Below are 23,241 nucleotides of genomic sequence, written 5' to 3' on the forward strand. Positions count from 1 at the left end.
CGTATCATTAATGGAAAGGGGCTCAGAATTCTTTATGTCTGTAAAGCAATTTAGAACATAAGTTGTTTTCCTTGTAAAGCTCCATTTTTTTAGTCAAAAATATAAGTAGGAAACTTACCCAAGTTCTCTGATCAGGCAGTTGGAACTGGGAGCAAAATTGAAACAAAAACAAAAAATTACTTCTGTATCGGTATCTTTACTAAAATCTATCCTTTGAGAAATTAACATTTACAGTAGCTTAGTAATTTTTGCTTATCATGTAATTACACCTTCAGTAAAAGCTGCGGAAATGAAAATTAAATATTTTTAAAACACTGCTGAATTTCCCCTATTTATGTTAATTTTTAGAATTAAGTTTATAAACCAGAATGCTTTATCCAAGAAAGCTAAACACTATCTACTACCCACTCTTAAATAGCAAAGTAGATACTTTTTGTTTTTGTAAATACTCATTATAAAACACAACTCCTATATTTTAAATAACTAAAAATAAGAAATTTCCTAAAAAATAGTCTTTTTCCATTTTTATGTTAATAACAAAGCAAGTAAGATATCTGCTCAAATATAAATCATGGAACAAGATAATCTACTTGGACTCAGACCATCAGTAGTGAAAAACACCTTAATTTAAAGAACTACAAACATCTAGCTATTTATGACAATTTATGACAAGAATCACTGGAGAAAACTTGAGTGACGTAGAAGCTCTTCCAGGAAACACAAATGCATTTCCCTTGAAAATATCATTTCACTTGGTTAAGTGGGATACGTCTTGCTATCACAAGTTTTGGGTGGTATCTTTAACAAGGAAGACACACAGTTTTTAAGGATGAAGGGTTTATCGCAAAAGAAATGCAGCAGTGAGAAACACTTGTTGAAAGCAAAATAGAAGATGAAGGGCAGAAGACTTAAGTGATTTCACATCAATAGAGAAATGACAACTTAGAAAAGACTAATATTTTCCTCGTTCTTTGGGATGCAATAACAGTATAGTCAGATATTTTGTAAGGAAGAAAATAAAAATGAATGAATAAAAAGCAGAAATAGAAGTAAAAAACTTCTGCTGCAGATGTATACCAAGTCAAATATTTGAAAATAAAATATATATTTTATTGCTGATATTAAAAGTATAGAAAAATCAAGCCAAGAAATAATAGCCAGTTTTACAATGTTGTTATTGCCAAATAGAAATTCAAATGAGCTACCAATATGAGCAAAGCACCCAACAGAGAAATCAATGAAAAGACCATTCCAAAAATCACACAGTAATATCACTCCCTTCATCTCATCTACTTGTGGCTGTATCTCCTTTTCAAAAAATATAACCTAAACTAACACTCCACAAATAATTTTTAACCACTTAGTCAGGGAGAACCTCTACAGTGCTATTTCTCTATTATAGGAAACTAACTTATCTATAAGAGAAAAAATATATTAAATAGTCCTCCAGGGGCCCGATAGAGCAAACATACTTCTTTAACCATTGACTAAGAGAAGACATTAGACTCTGAGAATGATGAAAACCAGCATATGTCTTTTAATTTTAACGTATGTGGTCCTATATCCTCTAGGTATTTTTGAGAAGTTTTAAAACTATGCATTATTATTCAAAATGCGGTAACATGGCCTAATAATCTCTCAATAAAATTCAATAAATATTTATTAAGTCAGTCACCTTTCATTGATTAGGAACTGTGCAAAGGGACATGTTAAGTAGAACACAAAAACATACAAAAACGGTAAAATCAGGTTTGCCCAGAAAATACCACTACCGAGCATTTACAGCTCTATTTATGTTTCCCTAAAACATTGAGAACATGTGCTCTCCTCTTTATAATTTCGATAACCCTGAGAAATAGAGTAGGCATTATTCCCATCCTAAAGATTAAGATACATACCCCCAGAGGGCCCACGTGATTGGCTCCAACATACTTTAAACAGAAGATGAAGTAATAAATGGTCTTACCCCAGCGTGCACTTAGCTACAAAATCAAGCTCTGGGAGCAGAGGCAAGTCCCTCCATACTGGGTTTTTGCTCTGTGCCACCCTATTGCTGCCCAGTGAGGAAGCGCAGAGAGAACAGTAAGCACATTTACAAGCATGTCTGGGTACATGGTACAGACACGCCAAAAATCTGGCTCGGGGGATGTCAGGAGGGTCTTTTACTGACATTCCTTTACATTCAAAACAGAATTTTTCTGCATCCATTAACAGTAAAAGTTTTTCCTTATTTAGGTCCTTCCACAGGCAAAGCACAGCGCTAAGCATGTTAGTGCATGAACGCTGACCCGACAGCTACCCCGGTGCGGCTGGAAGGAGCGTTCCTGTCGCCCTGACCGAGAAGGCTCAGAGAGGTGAACTGCACGGCTCAAAATCGAAGCACTTGTGCTAATAACTAGTGAAGCCACTTGTAAAGCAGTTATCTCTGGATTCAAATTCTGGGCAGTTTTTGTTTGTTTGTGGGTGGATCTTGAGGCTAGATGGAATTTGATATATTAGAACAAAAAAATTCTACTGAAACCTCAGAGCATCCGAGGCAGGTTTTCTGAAGGCTTGATGAACATAGGGTGACCCAAGTTTCTCCCAGGCAACAGTCTCTAAGTCACTGTATCCTGGTGATATACAGTGGGGACACATGAAAACAGCCACAATGATTAGAAATTAATGAAATATTTCTGTAGTCATTAGTAAACAGCCTGTATCCCAAGCACCCTGAATATCCCCCCACCCCACTGCCCTGGCTTCCTCCCTAAACCCCCCTTAGGTAGAGGTCCCTCCCAGCAACTAAAGCATTAACAGTTGGTGCAGGAAGGACTCTGGAACCCTGCTCTGGAATGCAGGAGTCCAGTTGTATTGGTCAGTCCTCGTGACATATCAGGTGTTAAGTATTTTAATGACCACTCTTGGGTCCTGTTCTCATAGCAACACATAGCAACAGGCAGTCCTGTGCAGGAAGCAGGACATTCTGGGGTGGAAAGGAAACACGCTGCGCTGCGTTCCGACAGGCACGTTCGCGAAGGTCCCAGGGAAGGACTGCTGTGCTCCAGGCACTGCACATGCCCCTCCGTACCTCGGAATATTAAAGGATAGCGTATCTTCTCATGTTCTATAATTAAACACATGTACACACTACATTTGTAACAGCTGCACGCACACAAGGAACTAGTGGTAGACAAAGTCTCCCATCTTATAAACTGGGAAATTTACCTTGGCTAGCTGGAGATCTCTGAATTTCAGACAATAGGGGCCCGTCACCCAACTCCCTCATCTGACAGATAAGGAAATGGGAAGCCAGGTAGACTGGGTCACTCAAAGACACTCCCTCCCACTCTCTGTTTCTCCATTACACACACCGTGTACCCACAGCACTTAACTTTGAAGTGATTAATTAGTAGATTTAAAGATCAGAATAGGAAAACAATTTGATTATCATAATTAAATATATATAACTACAATATCCTTATAAGCATTTAGTTGTAATTAGAAAGGAAGTTACTAGGAGAGATATGCTTTTTGTGCAGTATCTGACACTAAATGCGTATTCTGCTCAAGTGTATTAGTCAGTGAGGCCTGCAAGTACAATTTAGATCAGCCTGAATATAATATATAAATACCTGATAAGCATTTATTATTTTAGAACTTGTTTCTTTTCCATAAGGTAAATTATATCATTCCTTAGCCTTCCTATATAAAGTGAATACTAACTGCAACATTCCTAACCCATTTAATACTAAACTCTCCATATTTTCTCAGTCTGAAACACAGAGACTCTTTGAGCACTGACAGATTTTCCCAGCTAACCCAGGAGATGGTATTTCAGCTCGGATACTCTGTTGTTAAAGACTTCGGGAAGGTACTTAAAAAAGTGAGGAAGAGGTAACAGGGGAGGCAGGGAGGAGTGGCAGAAAACAGTCATATCCTAGATGATATAATGTAATTACACCGTAGCTTCCTATAAGATAGCTTGCATAAAATTCCACCAATTGTAGTAGAGGACTATGTTTGCTTTGAATATACCAAAGCAGAAGAAATTAGTTTATAGTTTACAAGTATTTTTATAAAACTTTTGATTTCTATTCATAAAGACCAGAGCTGATGTCTTTAAAAAAATAAAAATTAAAAATAAAATGTCATTAAATCAAAAAACCAGATGCAAGATGTTTATATATTTGTTCTGTCAATACAATTCTCCACATTTTGATTAATATGTAAACCAGTTTTTAAAAAATGACCAAAAATTGAATAACAATAAAAAATTTTTTAAAAAAATGACCAAATATGTAGGGACATAGAGATAAGCAAATAGATAACACTGTTTTGTATTTTCCTTGCAGAGAGAAACTGTATATATTTTGATAAATGGACACAACCCCACTCAGCAAATAGCTCTGTGCATTGTGGTGAATTCCTGTGCAATTACCGAACTTTTCTGGAATGCCCAGTGGTCTCTAGATAAATTCCTTCTCCTTCTGTGGTAACAACTTGTCAGGTAGACTCATTTCCTGTTTTTATCCAAGCACTAAAAAAACCTTCACGAGTTTGGGACGAGTCACAGTGCGATCCATTTCTTACTATCAGTAACTTTTAAGCACAAGGGACAACTTCAATATTTATTCTCTTCACTGAATTTTGCTAACTCCGAAATACACTTAGGCTCAGTAAGTAGTTAATAGCAGACTATTAATCGAACGCCAAAAGCCATGATATTTTTACGCATCTTTTAATTACTTTTTCTTTAAAGAGTATGGATTTTAGTTCTACTAGAGTTTCCTGTGCTCTTCCACACCAGCGTCACAGGAAACCCTAATGTTCTCAAGATTTCTTTCATTTCATTGCACCTGCTTTTCAGGATCAACAAGTTAGTTTACAAGCTTGAAGTCTCAAATTCAAAATACTTACTTGTGGGTGAAATAAGAATCCTGGAGAAGGTCTCAAGTATTTCTCTTTTAAAGCTTCAAGTGGATCAGTTAGTTTTCTTTTCTCTACTCTGAAAGGTTAAAATTAGATTTTGGATATGAATCAGTCTCAAATATCAATTACTACGCAATCACTGACATTTAAAACAGCTAACAATAAAGCAAATGGTAGGTTTCTGCGAAGCACACTTACAAAAACATAAAGGCATCTGTTCAGTTCTTAAAGAATACTCATGGCACCTCTAGGTGCTCGAAGAAAGAAGGTCCCATTTATAATGGAAAAATCCTATTGAATGACTAGTAATTACATACTGAGGAAATGTAAAAAATGAAGACTCATGAAATCAGAAGCAATTGGTGACAAATTTGTACCTTTCCACTTCACACATAGACAAGAATGCTTGGTGATTTTGAAATTGGGAGGACAGGGTTCATTTTGAAAATTAAACTCATTTTCTATCAAGAAGGTATTCCCACAGAGTGGGAATTTGTCTCGATTTCCTCCGTATTTGCCAATAACAGCAGGAGAGTTTCTGAGCATACTGTACATGCTGTAGCCACTCTTTGAGGAGTAAGTGTCTTCTTCTGGATGCCAGTGCTGGTCAACAGGGCAGGTGATGGGGCGGAGGTGGGAAGAGGATGAGGAACTTTTTGAAGATAGAGACACATACAACTTACGTATCCTTCTGCTTTAGAAAGCTTGTCATTCTATTTTCTATTAAGCAAATAGGAAATGACCTTGTGGGTTGGATTAATTTCTTTTACCAACTGTAATTTTCTTTTAAACCTTGAATAAGTACACTTTTAAAATAAAATCAAAATGAATAAAAAGCTACCACTTCTTGAAATCTTGTATATGCTATGTTTTGCATACACTATTTTACTTACTAAAACAGGTGCTCTTAGATCCATTTTATGGATTTAAAAAAATGTTGAAGACATGGGAAAGATGAGATTTCAACCTAAGTCTTACGCTAAAACTGGGGTTTAGACTTTTCACAAATTTGGTAAAATGACAGGCCCAAGGGCCTTAATTGAGATTGAAATACCAGAGAGAAGTTTGACATTAGAGTAAGCGGGAGGAAGGTTAGGAGGTGATGGAGAAGGGGGTAATGGGTATGTGAAGTAATTGGAAGTTCATGGCCATTGGCAGGGACTAAGAAAGGAAGCCTAAGACATTATATTCACAAAAGACTAACATATATCACTCAGTTGGAAATACGGATAAATTCTATGGGCAATGTGTAACATATAATCTACCCACAAAATACAGCAGATCTGTTTTCCCTCTCTGGTAATGGGATTGCTACAGGATTCAACATATAATAATTGAAAATAAAGTACCCAAGCGTGATACACTGATGTCTCTGATATATTTTTGATTGTCCTTTTTCATTCCCCTTGTCATGTACAAGTAGAGGTGGCCCCTAACATACAGGCCTTCTTTCTTGGTTAATATGTTGTAGATAATGTAGGTAGAAAAAAGAAGTTTTAAACAAAAAAAGAGTCTCTGGCTCTAGTACCTATTAAGCAACAGGAACTCAATAAATATTGCTAAATGAAAGAATAGATTATCCTTCATAAAAGAGAATCGGGCAAAAATTCGCAAATACTTCCAGCTTAAACAGGCCCACTGGAAAAGTATCTACATCTTCCATGAACTCTTGATGATGTTCAAGATTTGGATGAGAAAGTGAAGGTGAAAAAGCTTGGTAATATTTAAAATACATAATAAGGGTAATTATTACTATGCATACCCTTTAAAGAAAACTAGTATCTAAACACTAACATCCTGAATGGCCAAGTGAGCATTACAGTACTCTTCATAACAAGCATTTTATGAAGTATGTATGTGTCTCCCAAAGAAGTTTTGGGTGCATTAAAGGAAACTGGATTATGAAGGCATCAAACAGAGATGTGGGGTTTTTTTAAGCTGAAGACTCACGTGATATACATAACATTTTTGTGATTACTATTTCATTGACTTGAGGCTCCTAACAGATTTATACAGAAACAGAATATGAACAGTGCTGACTAAGGCTTGTTGGTAGGTTAACAAAGAGTAAACTCTTGCTGTTCTGTGTCCCGTTTCATTCCAAATAGCCCAACCCACTGAAGTGCCCACACATATTTGCATTAATCCTTCAGGAGCCTCATTCTTCCGCCACTTGACAACTTGCTTTAAATATGGCTTTCCCATATTTTCCACTTAAAAAAATATGTTTAAAAATACATTTATTGTCAAGGGAAAGAACTCTGTGGGCCTATTCCAAAACCCCAAATTCAGACTCATCCAAAAATAAGTCCAAACTTTGACTTTTGGAATAAAAATGAATTCACTAGATCAAACAACTGTACTCTGTTTTATAATAGTAATTAAAATGGTTTGTTAAAAGCTGTAACTCCATAGTGTAAACACTAGCTTTCGCACACATGTCCACATAGAACCGTCGCCCGGCTACCCTTACCTGTAGATAGGGTCCATAAAGAAAGGGGTGGGTCTAGCATGCTGCAAGGAGCCATCTGACGCAGGTCTTGGGTCAATGTTGCTCCCTTTCTTTTCCCCAAACACATGGTTTTTTCGAGGCTCGTTAAGCTTTGTCCCACTGGCTCTACTCCTACTGCCCATACTTAGATCCAGGGGCTGGTCTTGACTTGTGGCTGGAGTGGCAGGAGGCTTGGAGGGTACTGGAGTCAAGGGCTTCTCGTCTTTTCGCTTAGTGGTGAGATCAAAGGGAGACTCAGAGCTTCCCTTCTGCAGTTTCTTTACTTCACTTGGTGATTGGGGTTCCATTTTCAAAGGTAACGATCTCAAGTCTCTATCAGGAAATGGGTACATTGACTGAGAGAATGCTGGAAAAAACGGGAGGGGAAACATGGAAGGGTAAGGTAAAGCTCCAACTTTTTTGTCTTGCAGCCCCACCAGTCCTGTTGAACCAAAGTATTTTTCAGCAATAGAAGCAATAGCCTTTATAGAATCATTCACAGCTCCTGACACCGCAGTTTGCTCCTCTAAAGATGGTGAGAAAATGGAATGATTGCTGTATTCTTTCTTATTATGTATTGAAGCCAGATTCTGAAGAGGGCTTACTTTGTCTTTGAACATTTTACCATTTTCTTTAAATTTTTCTTTATCACTTTCAATGTCACTTTCCAGATCAGAGCCCGAGGTTGTTTCCAGGTCACTGCCACTTGGTGTACTGACATCATCAAGGTCACTACTCTCTGACTGGTCACTGATTTTCTCAAGGGGCCTCTCTTCAGAGGACCTCTCGGGCTGGAGCTCCACTGGCTTATTGTCCCCTACAGGAGGGTGTTTAGATAGTGCCTTCAAAATATCCTGTGTAGCTGGCAGTATCTGAGGATGTGTCATGAGGGGACTTTGACTTTTGTTTGTCTGTTCAGTACTTGATAGTCCTTTAACAGGAGAACTAGCAGGTATCAAAGGAGGCCTGTGGTACAAGCCGGAAGGAAACAGACCAGGGAAGCTAAAAGAAAATCCAGGAGCTGTTGGAAAGGTAAGACCAGCAGGATGCCTATTGGCGCCAAAATAGTCAGCAAGGCCCGGGTTGGCATGACTCATATTAACCATGGACGTTTTATCCATAGCTGGGGTTCCAGGAAGTGAAATGCCTTGGCCAAAAAATCCACCTGCCGCAAAATGGTTCTTGCCCTCACAAAACCTCCTGTGTTTATTTAAGGAAGACGTAGTGCTGAACATTTGTCCACAGTCTTTGCACTTGATTTGGGTTCTGCAATCAGCATGCATGCGCTTATGACGACAAAGGTTTGAAAACTGAGTATAGGATTTATGGCAGACCTCACCTGTGTGCAAACAACAAAAAAGAATCTCAGGCTTTATGGCAATTGCTTCTGAATTTAGCAAGTATCACAATTGGTTTACCCAAAATTTCAATTAGGAAGCCAGGAAAGGATGTTGGAACTCCAACCTGGGTGCTCCAAACACAGAAAACCCCATTCCACTAGATTCCAAAGCAAGGCATCCAACCTGACAAATGTCTTGAGGCAGCACAAATAGTTCATATATATATATGTATATATATAGTATCACCCCCTCTGCATCATATTCTTGTCTTTAAATATTTATGAAAAAATCAAATTCCAGCATACATTGATTTCCCACCCAATGGCTACACTAACAGAATCTTTAAAATTAAAGTCTTTGGCAGTATTAAACATGAAACATAACAGGAACCCCTTTAAAAGTTTAGACCATTTAAAGAATTCTATACCACATGCACCAGAACAAAATAAAACAGCCTTTTCACTCAACCAAAGACTTCACCTTTCTTCCCTCTCCCCTTGGGGAAAAGCCTGTGACCGCTGGACCATTATTTAACTTGAATTATATCATATGCTCTCATCATTCACACATCAAAGCCACACAACAATGCACATTGTGTATTCTGAGACATTTTTAACAATCATTTTCATGATTTGAGAAAGACTGACATAATTTACAATGGCTCTATTTTAAGCCTGCAAAGGAAACTAAATTGAATGTAGCCCATCCTGCATTGCTGGTTCCCATGAACTATGATCACGTCCTCTGACTTCCCCTCACACCAGTGGTTGCGCGAACCTTCCTGCATTTATGAAACCCCCATCCTTGGGAAACATGTCCACTTGTTGTCATATCTTCACCGGTTATCTCAGGGCTTGACTTGCTATGTGTTACAGCCAACTACGGTGAAGCAGGGGAGAGGCTGTAAACATTGATCCGTGGCTGTGGCTGGGAAATAACCCTTTTTCCCTGAGAATTTGCCTGGGAAGTAGAACATCTTCCTCCTCACATAGGTACAAACAGATCTAAGTTTATTTTAAGACTAAACTCTGTAACCCTTAAGAACTCCTTTGCTAGGTAAGAACCCCACTTACTTCACAGTCCAGCAGGATTATAGGATTTGCTTCCTAAGCACCACATTTTGTATTTTACTTTAATAAAGATGAGTCCACCTTATGTGTGAGCTTATCTTAATGCTCCCGTGCATGTTTAATAGATACAGAAAGATAACACGCCTTCTTGGTCATTGTTGAAACAAATTTATATAAGAAATTAAATTGAAGACAAAAACAATCTTTATTGGTTTCATGTGATGACTGTCTTTAAGCAAAGAGTGGCTGAGCTCCTGAGTCAAGGCGATAATAATTAAAACAAACAAACAAAAAACTAATTCAAAGGAGATTTTATAGACCTTCATTCATGCAGAGCTCACCCAGAACTGGGGTTATCCCACACACCACCGAATAGGAAGCAGCCAAGTGATTCCATATCTGTCTTTTACTACTAACGACTGAAGTGCATTACTGCCTATGTCAGTGTGCTTAGTGACATTAAAGGAGTTTCCAACTGTGGGACGATTCGTAACATTGTTGAGGCTGTAACAGACATTTTGACAGGAAGAGAAGATGTCGGTAATTTCTTTTCAAGTCATTCTACTGGAATATATCACCCAGAGTCTCCTTTAACAGTATATACTAGTTAACCAAATGCAATATGAATATATGTACATATAAAAAGAATTTAGTATTACATATAATTAAATTCTTCGATACGCTAATTAAAACCATATGATGTAGAGGGTAGAAACATGAGATTTTCCCTAGTTACACTAATTCAGTAACATGAGTAATAACAAGAAATAGTAAATAAAGTGTTAGAATTATAAAAGTACACTCATTAAGAAAGTAACACCTCTCCTCTGGGCATTAAAATGTCTTAATGGGTATTCAACCAAGGTGTAAGTTTTTAAGGGGGTTGAAACTTTCTGGCAAAGAAATGCTCTGTACACTTCTTTCTTAGAGTTCAATGGATTTCGGAAAATCAAGAGCTTCTCTGTATTTGAGTAGCAGAAGGTATGTGTGACTTTGCTGATTGCAGCCTTTGTTGCACAGATGAGCAGTATCTGTGTCAGATCTCCAGAGCACAGACTCTGGGATGTTTCCTTAGGCAGACGCTTTGTTTTTCTCACTTGAAGGCCTGGCCCAGCCCACCACAAACTACCAGGCCTCCAGGTAAACGGCTCAATTGATGTTGAAGTCTATACTCTACAGTGATTTTCTCAGTAATAACGAATTAGCCAGCAGTTAACATTGCATTTTTCTACTTATTAAACAAATTAAGAGGTATTTTGAATATATGCAGCCTATTAGAGCATGTGGTTTCTATTTGGGAAGGCTGGAGGTTTTTGTAAAGGCAGTGAGTAATTACCTTAGTGATGGTGACTTTGGGCTCAAGCTTGGCGGTACACTGTAATAAGAGACAGTTGCCATAAACACACCAGTGGGGGTAAATCGTGGTGTGTGGCCTTCTGGTGAGAAACAGATATCAACTCTAGGTGAACCTCCTCCACTCCAAAGTCTCCACACCAACTCCTCTTTTGTTCTGAAATTACATGGCTATTATTCATAATTACCCCATGGTTCTCTGTCAGATTTTATATTTGAAGAATGCCATCTGTTATTTAAATTTACCAATAATTACTGAAAATACATTCATGGGAAATCATTTGTGCAATCTAATTGGAGAGGGACACCCTATAGCACTTTAAAGTGAAATACTTGACTTCAACACGATTAAAATTCCAGATCCCAGAATCTTACATGACAGGAATTTGTGTTTTCTGACTTTTTGCTTTAAATAACAGAGAAAGCATTAAATGGGTGATCCTAATTTGTTGTGGTCTAGTTCACTCTTTTTTTCCACCAAAACATATATATTTCTGAGAAATCAGAAGTAAATGAATTATCTATACCTGCAGCACTTGCAAGCACATTTTTAGGGCATTACTGCCTAGAGGCCAGAATGGTTTTTTGAGACAAGTCTAAAATTTCTATTGTATACTTTATTTCCTGCAACTCTCAACAGAGCTTTTCCGAGGGAGGCCAGAGCAACCTTTTGTCTAACTGCTAGTCCTCTTCACTCCACCCAGGGAACCTGTGAGCCAAAGAGGACTCGAGTGTAAGCTGGAAAAGGAAAGGGAAGCTCTCCTGGTGCTCAGAATCAAGAAGGGGGTTGTGGCAATGCCAAATGCAGGAGGGCTGGTATCTGGCATCTCCCTACTGGCACTGAAAATTAGGGGTTTTTTTTTTCTATTAGGTCCCATAGTAGTGTCTCATATACCTACTACAAACCATCGAGTATTTGTCAGAAAACAGTTTTGCAAGGGTTCCCAAGTCAGAGGTTTCGCCAACCACTGATTATACTTCAATCAGTTCTAAGCTTTTCTGAATCCAAAATCAGTCTTGAAGTTTGTGACACAGCTCAGCGAGTCGCTGTGTCTATATGCTCAGCCAAGCAATGGATCAAAAGAAGCCCAGAGTCATTGCCCAGGTGGCCTGAGAACCACTGATTTCTCCGATGAAATGTTCCAGCTCAACGCAGAGAACGGGAGTGGGTAGACAGAAAAAGAAACCAAGTGAGGGCTTTATGTGACTTTATTTGAAGCACGTTCCTACAGTGTTCTGTATGTTTTAAGTAGGTGGTCAGATTGGATGTCTCCTGAAAACACACAAACCCACTGCCTGTAAATTTGTTTTAGTGCAGTGAGTTACAGAGGCAGCGTGTCCAGCATCAAAGTGAAATGTTCTGCTTTTCAAGTAGCAGAACTACCGACCTGCAGCCTGTGATCGGCAACAACGGGTAGATTAAAGGGCATTTTATTTCCCTCTCTCTCTCCACACACACACTCACACATGTACACACAGAGTCATAAGCCTACTTGCCAGGTGGGGTTCTTCCGGCTCTTTCTGATCCAGAACAGGTTTTTATCACTTCATCTTGGAAACCGGTATCTGCTCTTTGCTGTTTTACAAAGCCATGAGCATTCTCAGCGCGTGACAAATCTGGTCATCTCTATTAAATCCTACAACCTGGGGAGGCTTCTCTTTCAATATTTAACAACTTGTCTTTTCTCTACCTGTTATTGATTTCATCTCAGAGAAAACACCCCAGGGATCATAGACAAAATACCATGGATCTGGTTATAAAAGATTTTCTGGTATTAGAAAATAGCCCTACTGGCTTGGACCATAAAGAGCTGATGCGGAGACCCCCCTAACAACCATGTGTGGCCACTCTCCTGATCGATCACACTGTGCCTTTTGGACGCGAGACAGATGCAGGAAGGAGGGCTGGAGTGTTAAAAACTTACAGATGAAGGGCTTCACACTGCTGTGGATGTGCTTGTGCTGTTTGAGGCCTGATGAAGTGGCAAACGTTTTGCCACACTCCGGGCAAGCGTGGGCCCGGGCACCAACGTGCTGAGAGCGAATGTGCCGCTGAAGGTTGCTAGGGTCCGTGAAAACCTGCTAGGAAATGAGTACTGATTAATCGAGAAACTTAATTCAAGGACACACGAGAGAAGACCAGGAGTGACTCAAGAAGAAATTTTGTGTACGCATTTTGATTTTGGTGATTTGTTTTCCCCAAAGACCAAAAGAAGGTCAGGGTTCCCCAGTGCAAGTTCCTTTCGGGTATGGACTGTGATGTGCATCATTCAGCTCTGTATCTTTAGCACGAAGTGTCCATTGGTATCAGCCGAACAAAATGATTAATGATATTATTAGCCCATATTCAGGCCTTTTTTATCTCCTTTTGAAATGATTGGAGTTGGACTGTAAAATGCTGGCTATGACATTATTAAAACTGGGATATTTCCATCCTTTAAAGAGAGACATTATTATGTACACAATTGGGGGGATTTGGACAAAAGTATCACAAATCTATTCAAGAAGCTCCCCTAGGGGTTAAATTCGAACACTGCATTTCAGTAAATTACCAGTAAGCTAAAATCATCCCTTTGGACACTTTACTAACAAAACAACAAAGAAAAGAAAAAGCCACCCACATACCTGGAAGCAAACATCTCTAAAGATCATTTCAAATGTCACAATTTCCACTGGCACGAGAAAAGATATTCAAATGCTATGAAAAGTTTTTGCAAACTGAAATGAACTTTCATGACACCAGGACATTTTTCAGTTAATTGAGAAACATGAAAATTAAATACTGTGAATTATTGTTCCTGTAGTGGTCACGGTGAAGTGCATTCATTTCACCCTTACGTTGTTCCGCAGCTGGGCACTAAGGCAGCAGTGGCCACTAAGGGACTATGCCTTTAATTAGAATTAAGTTTAATTAGAATTTATGATGGGGACTTGGGTGGAAAAATCTGCAAACATAGAAGTCTCCCATCCTTTCTGAATAGGCATTCAGAAACTTTATGTGGCTTCCTCACAAATTGCTATTAAAATAAATCAGTAATGTGCATTGGATAAAATTTTCATTCTCCGTAAGGCTATAAAACAACCCCATGCTGGCAAGCCAGTAGCGGAACCAGGAATTTACCGTGGATGTCTGACACCTAGTTCTGGAACTCACCATTAAGCCTCACTTCCTCTCTTACAAAAATAAAACGATACTCACTAAGTGTTTTTATACACTGCACTAATGCCTTTTAGCATACAACACTCAGTCTACTTTTCTCAAGATATTTATAGTTTCCCCTCTCAAGGCTTGTTTTTATATATCGTAGCAAGTGATAGATTAAGAGAGAGCAGGATGACAGAGAGGCCAAGCAGTCTAAAAATTCACTGTACCTTGGCACAATTTTCACATTCATAGTGCTTTCCACTGTCATGTGACATCTGGTGGCGAATTAAATTGGACTTCCAGTTAAATGCCTTGGGACACTGATCACACTTGTATTCCCTCTCTTCAGTATGTGACAACATGTGTTTCTCCAGGCTGTTAAGAGAACAATTAATTTAATAGGACACAGTGACAAAGAACACATTCATAAACAGAACGTCTTTTTATTGCTAGTCCAAATGGCAACTAAAGAAATAAGAAGGCAAAGTTGTCGAGGTGAGGAGGAGGAAAGAAAAGAAACAAGCTTGGGACAGACAAAAGTACATTTTATGTTTCCTAGACTGTGTCTCTCACTCATGCAGAGAAGTGCCCCTGTTGTTAGAAAATAAATCTGCTACAGCTAGCAGGGATTGGTTGCCAATTTAGGAGCGTGATAAACAACTAGCTATTTGTCAAGTCTAGATTCACTCCACAGTTCTGAATGTAACACATATTGCTAACACCCACTTAAACACACTCAAATAGAAAATGTTAAGAAAATGCTTTAGAACATGCCAGCAGGTATTCTGTCTGATGTATATAACTTCTAGATTCAAAAAAGTACTTTTGTTTTTACCCACGTCACCATATGGGAAAGTGTGCTGTAAGCTGAATAGTTAACAAGCAACTTCCCGATATTACCCTGGGATGGATGAATGGAAAAGTAGGTACACTGATGGATAAATATGTCTGTGTACAGATACAGAAACAGATATAAAGATATAAATATTTTTAAAGAGAGAAAAATATATGTAATCTATTAATGATGGAGAAAAGTGTGTAATAGTTAAAGTGAGTGAACTCTTAAAAATCCTCAAAAGAAAAACATTAGAAGTTTCTCACAAGCATAATTTCTTTGTTTTAAAGCTCAGAATACTTTTTCTTCTCAAATGTTTCCCCATTCTCTAAAAATTGTACAGGAAATGTGCATGGATATAATCAAAAGCAAATATAGATAATGGATCACAGTGATATTCAGAAGGTGTTTGCAACATTTTTGCTAATTAAATACACAAGCACATTACACAGTAGGATACTACCCCCACATAAGGTAAGCAGAGCTCCTTGGAGAAATAGCCTGTTTCAAATCTGAAGAACAAAATATACAAGATAGGCCTTGAACATGTTGTTATGGCAAAAAACAAGAAAGTTGTAGATCCATGTCAAAAGAATTAGGGTGCCAATTTGAAGAGATGCCTACTAAAAAAATGTAAGAAAAATATAAGCATCAATAAAAATAATAATCTCATATTTTCACAATAACAGTATTTAAAAACACACAAACAGAACCTCACCAGTCACCTTTGGAAGATGCTGGGAAGACAAAAATTATTCTGAAAACCTATAAATAAAAGGAAAAACTCATCCACAGGCTCTTGTCCCTTCTATAAGAGCGGTATCTGAGGGCGGACAAACAAAGAATTAGGGGAAGGTTCTCTGTATAGAATTAATCCAGATAATAAATAATGAAAGAATAATAGAAGTAAAAACACACCATTCTGCAGCCCCTAAAGAATTAATGAATCTATGTGATCCATTACGTGTCTCCTGGTAGAAATAAATAATACCATCGATGAGGTATTCTTCCCCAAACTTCGAACCTAGATGTGATCAAGGGGATATATCTCCATTAATAGGAAATAGGGGCCCTGGAGAAAGACGTTAAACAACTCCAAAATGATGTCATCAGCAGAAGTCTGATAGGAGGAAATACTACAGGGAAAACCGTTCAGTTTCTTCCATGAATAAGTCGTAATGAGAGAAAGAGAGAGGATAAATGATAATGCGAGAGTGGAAAAGAAAGTGAGACAGACAGACAGACTGACTGACTTTAACTGGGGAACCTGTAAATTGAAAGAGATACAAGTGGCGTGTCAACCAGTTGCGATGCTGGACCTTACTTTGATCTTAATTCAAACACTGAAAATCATGACATGCTGGGGAAATGTGAACTTGCGCTTTAAAGAGTCCTTCCTTTCTACAGATACATAATGAACTATTTGTAAATAAAATGACATAACGTCCAGGATTTGTTGCAAACAATCCAAAACAAGTGTAGGTGGGACAAGGTGGGCCTTGTGTGATATCAAAGCTGAGTGTCTGGGGTTCATTTTACAATCCTCTCTAGTTTTGTGTGTATTTGAAACTTTCATAAGAAAAAGTTACTTAAAAAAATAAAACTACCAAACATGCGATCACACTTTCTCTTCCATGTTTTATTTCTCTGTAAGATGACCATTGTAAATTCAAGTATCAGGTAAGACCTCTGCGCACCTAGGATATATTACCCAGTAGATGTGTAGACTGAGTGCATGGGAGTGTGGGAAAAATAAAATGTCCTTCCTCCTATCTTGATAAATTAGAAACACCTTTCCCATAGTTTTTTCTCTTCCTCAGCTCCCTCCCTAGAATTCTATTCATATTGGCACATGAACTGACTTTTCCTGCCCCGTGAGTCAGTCGCGTGAGCAATGCTGTTCTATTTGAGCACCAGTGGCGATATCTCTGTGAACAAAAAGTACCAAGAGAGTACAGGTGTGTGGAGTCACAAGAAAGGCCCTACCTTTATCTACACTATGTCATTCTCTGTTTGTTACACCGGTCAAAGTGTTAACAAGAGAGTTAAGAGAGAGATATCAACTACTGAAGGGAACATTGAACTGAGTCAGAGATATCTTCCAAAATCATTGCACAGACTTCTATTCTCACTGTTGTCCTTTACAACCCGTGAAGGCATGCCATTTTATGGCATACATCCTCCTCCAATATGTATGTCAAATCAGATGCTCTGAAAGCCAGTGGTAGAAGACTGGCTTATACATAGAGTTGTACTCCTGCCCCCTGACTCCAAGGGTATGATACAGCTTTAGAGTATGCTCGATGGCACATAGGAGGGAAAACAGAGCAAAGAGAATGTTGCTTTCTTTGCTTCTTCTAACAAGCATGAAGTCCATATTGTTTCATGGAGTTAGCAGCTAATGAGTAATAAGTGATAGAAGAATTAAAAGGCAAATGCTTCTCACAAAAGCAAATGTATACTGCTTTTATCAACAGAGAAGCAATCCAGTTAGTCATTACCAAGACTCTATAAATTAGGAAGTTTATGCCGATTTATAGAGCTTTGAATTTTATCCAAACTTAGGGAGTTTTATCCCAACTTATAGAAGTCTTCTGGGTTCTTTCCATTTTTTGCATATCAACCTTTGCTTTTTGCCACCTTTTTGTGTGTGTGTGTGGGGGGGGGGAGAGAGTATTCTTTTCTCACCATTTTATATAAAAGATATAGAACAGAGTAATGTATCATGTCAAGAAAGGATTTTTCATTTGATAAAGTATAAAAACCAATATAGTATTCAACAAAGTAGAAAATATTTAGAGAATGTAGGTTTTGCACATGGCTAAATTATATAACCTTTTGGATGCTTGCCCTCAGGTTTCATAGTGACATGCTAAATTCATCTGACTCACTACCCAAAAGTGCATTTTGAGGATGCACCCCAAGCCAGATAATTAGGTTTCCTCCTTGTTTTCCACTGAATGTGAGACTTAAGGAACTAAACTGACAGTCAGTCTCGGCATTAAGCAGTTAACTCAGGTTTAATCTTAGAACTAGTCATAGTGAGAAGCTTTCTCCACCTAAGAAGTATTGCTATACATTTCTAGTAGGAAGTAAGAATTACATTCTAGTGTTCAGTCTGTCAATTTTGTTTCATAAGGCTGTCCTTTATTTTTGTTAATAAAATGGAAAGAAATATACTTAAACTCCAAAAATAACTCTTGCTTTGTAGTATAAATGTTTTACTCCCTATAATTTATTATTTTTGTTTTGTTTTTTAATTTGTTCATAATTATATTTAAGAAAAATGCTGCAACTTCTTTTTTAATTACCAATACATGTCTTACCAAATATACTATATAACAAATTTATTCTCTGTGAGAATTTGTGCTGAGCAGTAAAGATGAATTTAAAGAGGACTGGGAAAGCCTCCTTATTTCCCAAAATGTTTTCTCTCTAATAGTTAAATCAGGTCTGAATTTTCAGAGCTAGAGATTCATTCTTTTGATTCAATTTCCATAAAGATTGAGTTATGCTTGATGACTTTTTAGTCATTTATGCATTAAAATGAATGACCGCTACATGAGGTCGTTGCCTGTAAGTGCCCTCGCCAGAGAAGAGGGCGCAGGGCAATCAACAGAGGTGAAAAGAAGAGGGAAGAAGGGGAGGCATTAAGGAAGGAAAGCAAAATGGTAAAGTGAAATAGGTGGAGTGTCCAAGACAAACTTAGTAATTCACACTCTTGAATGAGTCCTGTTAATACACTACCATATCCATTTAAATACAATGATGTTATGTTCATTTGAAATTCTGATTATAGGTTCCAAGGATCATTTCCACATTTAAAAGCAAAAGAATGAATACAATTATTAAAAGCGTTCATGGACCAAGGCAAAAGCCATTAGGTAGAAACACACAAACCAAAAATCTATTAGCTGGTTACATTCATCACTGATTTGAGAAACTGTTTTGCAGCATAATTATCAGTATGATTTTTAGAGGGTGGGTTCCAGAGTTGCTGTTTTCTTTAATAGAAATAAAAAATGTTCTTGAATAAAATTCAAGAGGCTACAAAAAGTTTATACATGATTAAAATATGATTTTCATTTTAGTAAAAATAAGAATTAAACAATTATTTCATTTAGATCATATTTATCTTTTTTCCCTCTTGGAAAATTCAACATTTTCTTCACTGAGCATGCTTTTCTTATTCTTTTACATATGTGCAGTTTAAATAATTGAAATTTAATCCATGGGTTACACTGCTATATCAAAAGACCAGCTATCTTTCATTTAATGAGTAGCAGAGGCAGCTTTATTAGAGGTAGCTTAACTGATATGGTTAATTAGCATCATTGTTATTCCAGAATACATGATTCTTCCTCTGTTATATTTTACAGTAACGTTAAACTTTCAATTGGTGATAACACTGTTTAAATAAAAATAAACATTTTCTATCTGGCATCCAAATAAGTAATTCTAACTTCATTGTAAATATTTTACAGATGAGAATTTCCTGAGAAAAATGATTTCTGAACATGTTACTATCACACTTATGAGGCTCATGGTTGTTTCAAATTTTCCATCTGCATAAATTTTAAAAATTCAGCATAAAAACATTTTATTGCAGAGTAAATAAACACGCTTTGTAGTGCAACAAGACATTTCTAACCTTTGCAAATCGGGAAAAACTTGGTCACATTCTTTACACTCCTGGATTGCATGTATCTCTCGGAGGTCGTTTTCGCTTTCTAGTTTTTGTTGAAAGTCCTCTTCCACCATCGAAAACGCTGAGTGAGGGGTACTGCATGGGAACTTCTGGTGATCTGCCAGTTCAGCCTTGGACTCGAAGAGCTGGTCACAGTCCTCACAGCGATATTGCCGTTCTTCTGTGAAAATAATCCAGGTGTTACTAAGATTGGGAGATAAGGAAGTGCCACCACAACCCAGGAGGCATGACTGAATTATAGAAGACATAATAGAAAGTACTTGGTTTTCATTTCGATCACTTCAATTTTAAGGTAGAATAGAAATAGTAGATGTAAGAAAGCCAGGACAGAGCCTGGAACAATAACGTAAGTGGTCACTGTGGGTACAGCATAGACTTCCTATCAGGTAAAACCCTTCCAGGATTTAATATCCTCAGGATATTAAAAATAGTAATGACCACTTAATGAGCAGCATTGACTTCCTCAGCCACATATATGGATTATTGATATTCCTTAAAACCTGATTATAAGGAATCACATGTCAGGTTTCAATTCCAATTTTCAGATGAGGGTATTAAAGCTCAGAGATGTTCAGTAGCCAGACAGTAACCAGCACAGTGATTGTGACAGGATTTGAATCCATCACTCTTCCATGTGCCATGACACCTGTGGGATGCATGGAACACCCAGTCCCCATCTGAGCCACGCTTAAGCCCATTTATAATATCAGCAAACTTGAAATGCTCCATTACATTATTACTCATAATGGTACACAGGATGTTTTTAGCACTCTTTTGGGCTAATTTATGTTATCCCAGGGTCAGTGCTAATTGGCATGGCTTTGTTAAATAGCAAACAGCATGAATTTGCTCTTTCTATCAGTGAGATAAATAAAGAGTAGTGGGGACTAGCGATAACAAGGTTATAAAGTGTCAGGGAGTAATGGCATTATTTCTGTTCTTACCATCTGAATAGCTTCAGTCCACTCATTAGGCCATACTACTATGCCCAGAACACCCAGACACAATCACGCAAGTCTTGAAAATAGCTCCCAAGGTTGAAAGATACCCAGGACAAAACATAAGACATAATCCCTGTTTTGTAAACCTACAGCCAGGACCTACACCCAGTTGTTCAACGACTGAACGTTTTTGAGAGAACATTTTAGTCACCTACCAAATACTAGGCATCTTGCTGGGGAATTAATACTTAAGAAATTCAAGGGAATACACATATGAACAGAGTATGATATATTTCATGACAGATGCATGCATAGGGCCCAAGGCAGCTCAGAAGAACGTGCCTAATCCATCTAATCTGAGGGAGAGAGGCTCAGAAAGTGTAATGAGCAAGAATCAGTCGGGTGACTTGGGATGAGGGCAGACACTGCAGGCAGCAGAAACAACATGGACCAGCGAGCAAGGCCAGAAACAGCAAGGCAGGCTCCTGGAAGGCAAAGCTGCAGGGAACTCTGACAGGTTTATAGGGTGCACGCAGGGGAGGAGTGGGAAATGGAGTTAGAGAGGGTAGCAGGTCACTAGGGGCTTTTTAGGTCCCTGCTAGGAAGGGAGGAGAAAGCCACTGAAAGCTGGAAAGCCTGACTGAAACATGAGAAGCCAAGCAGCGAGGTCAGATGGGACGCCAGCTGCCGTCTGTAATCTGCATACAATACTAGTCTAGTTTAAAGTAAGCCAGTAACAGGGAGCCAGCAAGGTAAAGAAATTAGTGGGGAGGTTCAATAGGGTTTGTCAACTTTGGAAGTAGATGATTAAGGAAGAGAGAGATATTCTGAAATAAATCACCTCCGCTCTAAAGACAGGTTTCCCTATGACATTAACTAGGTAATGGAAACGTTTCCTATCATCTGTTACACTATTCACATATTTAAGATCTACATTTAGGATCCCAGCCAGCAGTCTGAAAACAAATAGAACCTTCAGGCCACATAATAAATGGGAAAGGCCTCTGTTTTAGATACAGCAAGACCTTGGCTTGCATGCTGACTCCACCACCTTCTAGCCATGTGCTGTTTGCCAACTAACTCAGCCGATGTGGCCTCAGTTTCCCTACATGAGAAACAAATAATTCTTTACAGGTTTGAACTATGTGTAAAGATTAACTGAGATAATAAATAAAAAGCATGTAATAGCTAGCATATAATATGTGTACAATGCATATTTCCTCTTTCCTAAAAACATTAAATCCTAGAAGTATAAAATACAAATCACCATTTAAACATCATAAACCTTATACGAGGACTGTCCGGAAAAAGTCCAGCCATTGTTAACATAACGGGACCAGTTTGTACAACATTGATGTAACCTGGCAGCCAAGGAAAGCAGACTGGAATGCACATGTGTGAACAATGATGATTTCACTGTACTAGTCAGTGGGGGCGGTAGACGCTGTTGAGTGAGCATATCTACTGTGTGGCTGTCACATTCAAAATGACTGAGCAAGTAGAGCAAAGAATCTACATCAAATTTTGCATTAAGCTTGAGCATTGCTCTGCAGAAACTACTCAGATGATTCAAAAGGCTGCAGCTATGGGCAACTGGTGATTGGCAGCTTCCTCATGACAAGGTACCTGCTGATGCATCACGTCTTCTGCAGCATTTTTTGGCAAAACATCAATCCCTACAGCCCAGACTTGACTTCTGGCTTTTCCCAAAACTAAAATCACCTTTGAAAGGGGAGAGATTTCAGAGAATCAGTGAAATTCAGGAAAATACAATGGTGCAGCTGATGGCGATTGGGAGAACTGTGTGAGGTCCTAAGGTGCCTACTCTGAAGGGGACTGAGGCATCATTGTCCTGTGTACAATGTTTCTTGTATCTCCTTCAATAAATGTCTGTATTTTTCATAGTATATGGCTGGATACATTCTGGACAGGCCTCATATATAACATAGATGGTATATGGATGGATATGGATATGACACATTGGAAACAAAAGTCAAATGATGGTTTCAAGTGTGTTGTGAAGAAAGGTAATAATATATGAATGGCAGTCCCGAAAAAGAATAGTCACTTTTATTCGGGCTTTTTAGAACAGTAAACTAACCATCTAAATTTCCAAAAAGAATTGTTTGAAAACCTTTTCAGATTTATCATTCACTAATAAAAGGCGTCTTATACCAGACAAAGCCCAGATTATATTTTTTGTCATCTAAGTACCCCTGCTGTCATGGAGCCCTCTTGGAACAGACTTCCCTTTTGTGTTCAAACTCTGCCAGGCTTATTGACAACACAGAATTTCTTAAAACCATTTGCTTGTCAGTTTCTAAGAAGAAAACAACTTCCAAAAGGCCCCCCAAAATACAACTGGTATAATCTACAGAGAGGTGGAATGCAGCTCAGCCAAAGGAAGAAAGTCCAAGCAATGAGCCAGCAAAGAGTGGTGGCTTCCT

At 38.2% G+C, this 23,241-nt stretch overlaps 1 protein-coding gene across 24 annotated transcripts in view; it reads right to left on the reverse strand.

Annotated features, from left to right (window-relative positions):
- Positions 1 to 23,241, reverse strand: part of MECOM (MDS1 and EVI1 complex locus) — a 550,490-nt gene that overhangs the window by 22,008 nt on the left and 505,241 nt on the right. For 12 of the 24 annotated variants that reach the window (XM_045197727.3, XM_045197712.3, XM_053918069.2 and 9 more), the window contains 6 exons: positions 19,797 to 20,013; positions 14,538 to 14,685; positions 13,091 to 13,247; positions 7,385 to 8,741; positions 4,900 to 4,987; positions 119 to 145 (listed from right to left, as the gene is read on the reverse strand). In XM_045197727.3, the coding sequence (XP_045053662.2) occupies positions 119 to 145; positions 4,900 to 4,987; positions 7,385 to 8,741; positions 13,091 to 13,247; positions 14,538 to 14,685; positions 19,797 to 20,013 (1,994 nt within the window). The remainder of the gene's footprint in view (positions 1 to 118; positions 146 to 4,899; positions 4,988 to 7,384; positions 8,742 to 13,090; positions 13,248 to 14,537; positions 14,686 to 19,796; positions 20,014 to 23,241) is intronic. The other 12 variants (XM_045197715.3, XM_071220563.1, XM_024563313.3 and 9 more) reach the window with 4 other exon arrangements.

The sequence above is a fragment of the Desmodus rotundus genome, chromosome 2 (genome assembly GCF_022682495.2).
Source record: "Desmodus rotundus isolate HL8 chromosome 2, HLdesRot8A.1, whole genome shotgun sequence".
Taxonomy (NCBI): Eukaryota; Metazoa; Chordata; class Mammalia; order Chiroptera; family Phyllostomidae; genus Desmodus; species Desmodus rotundus.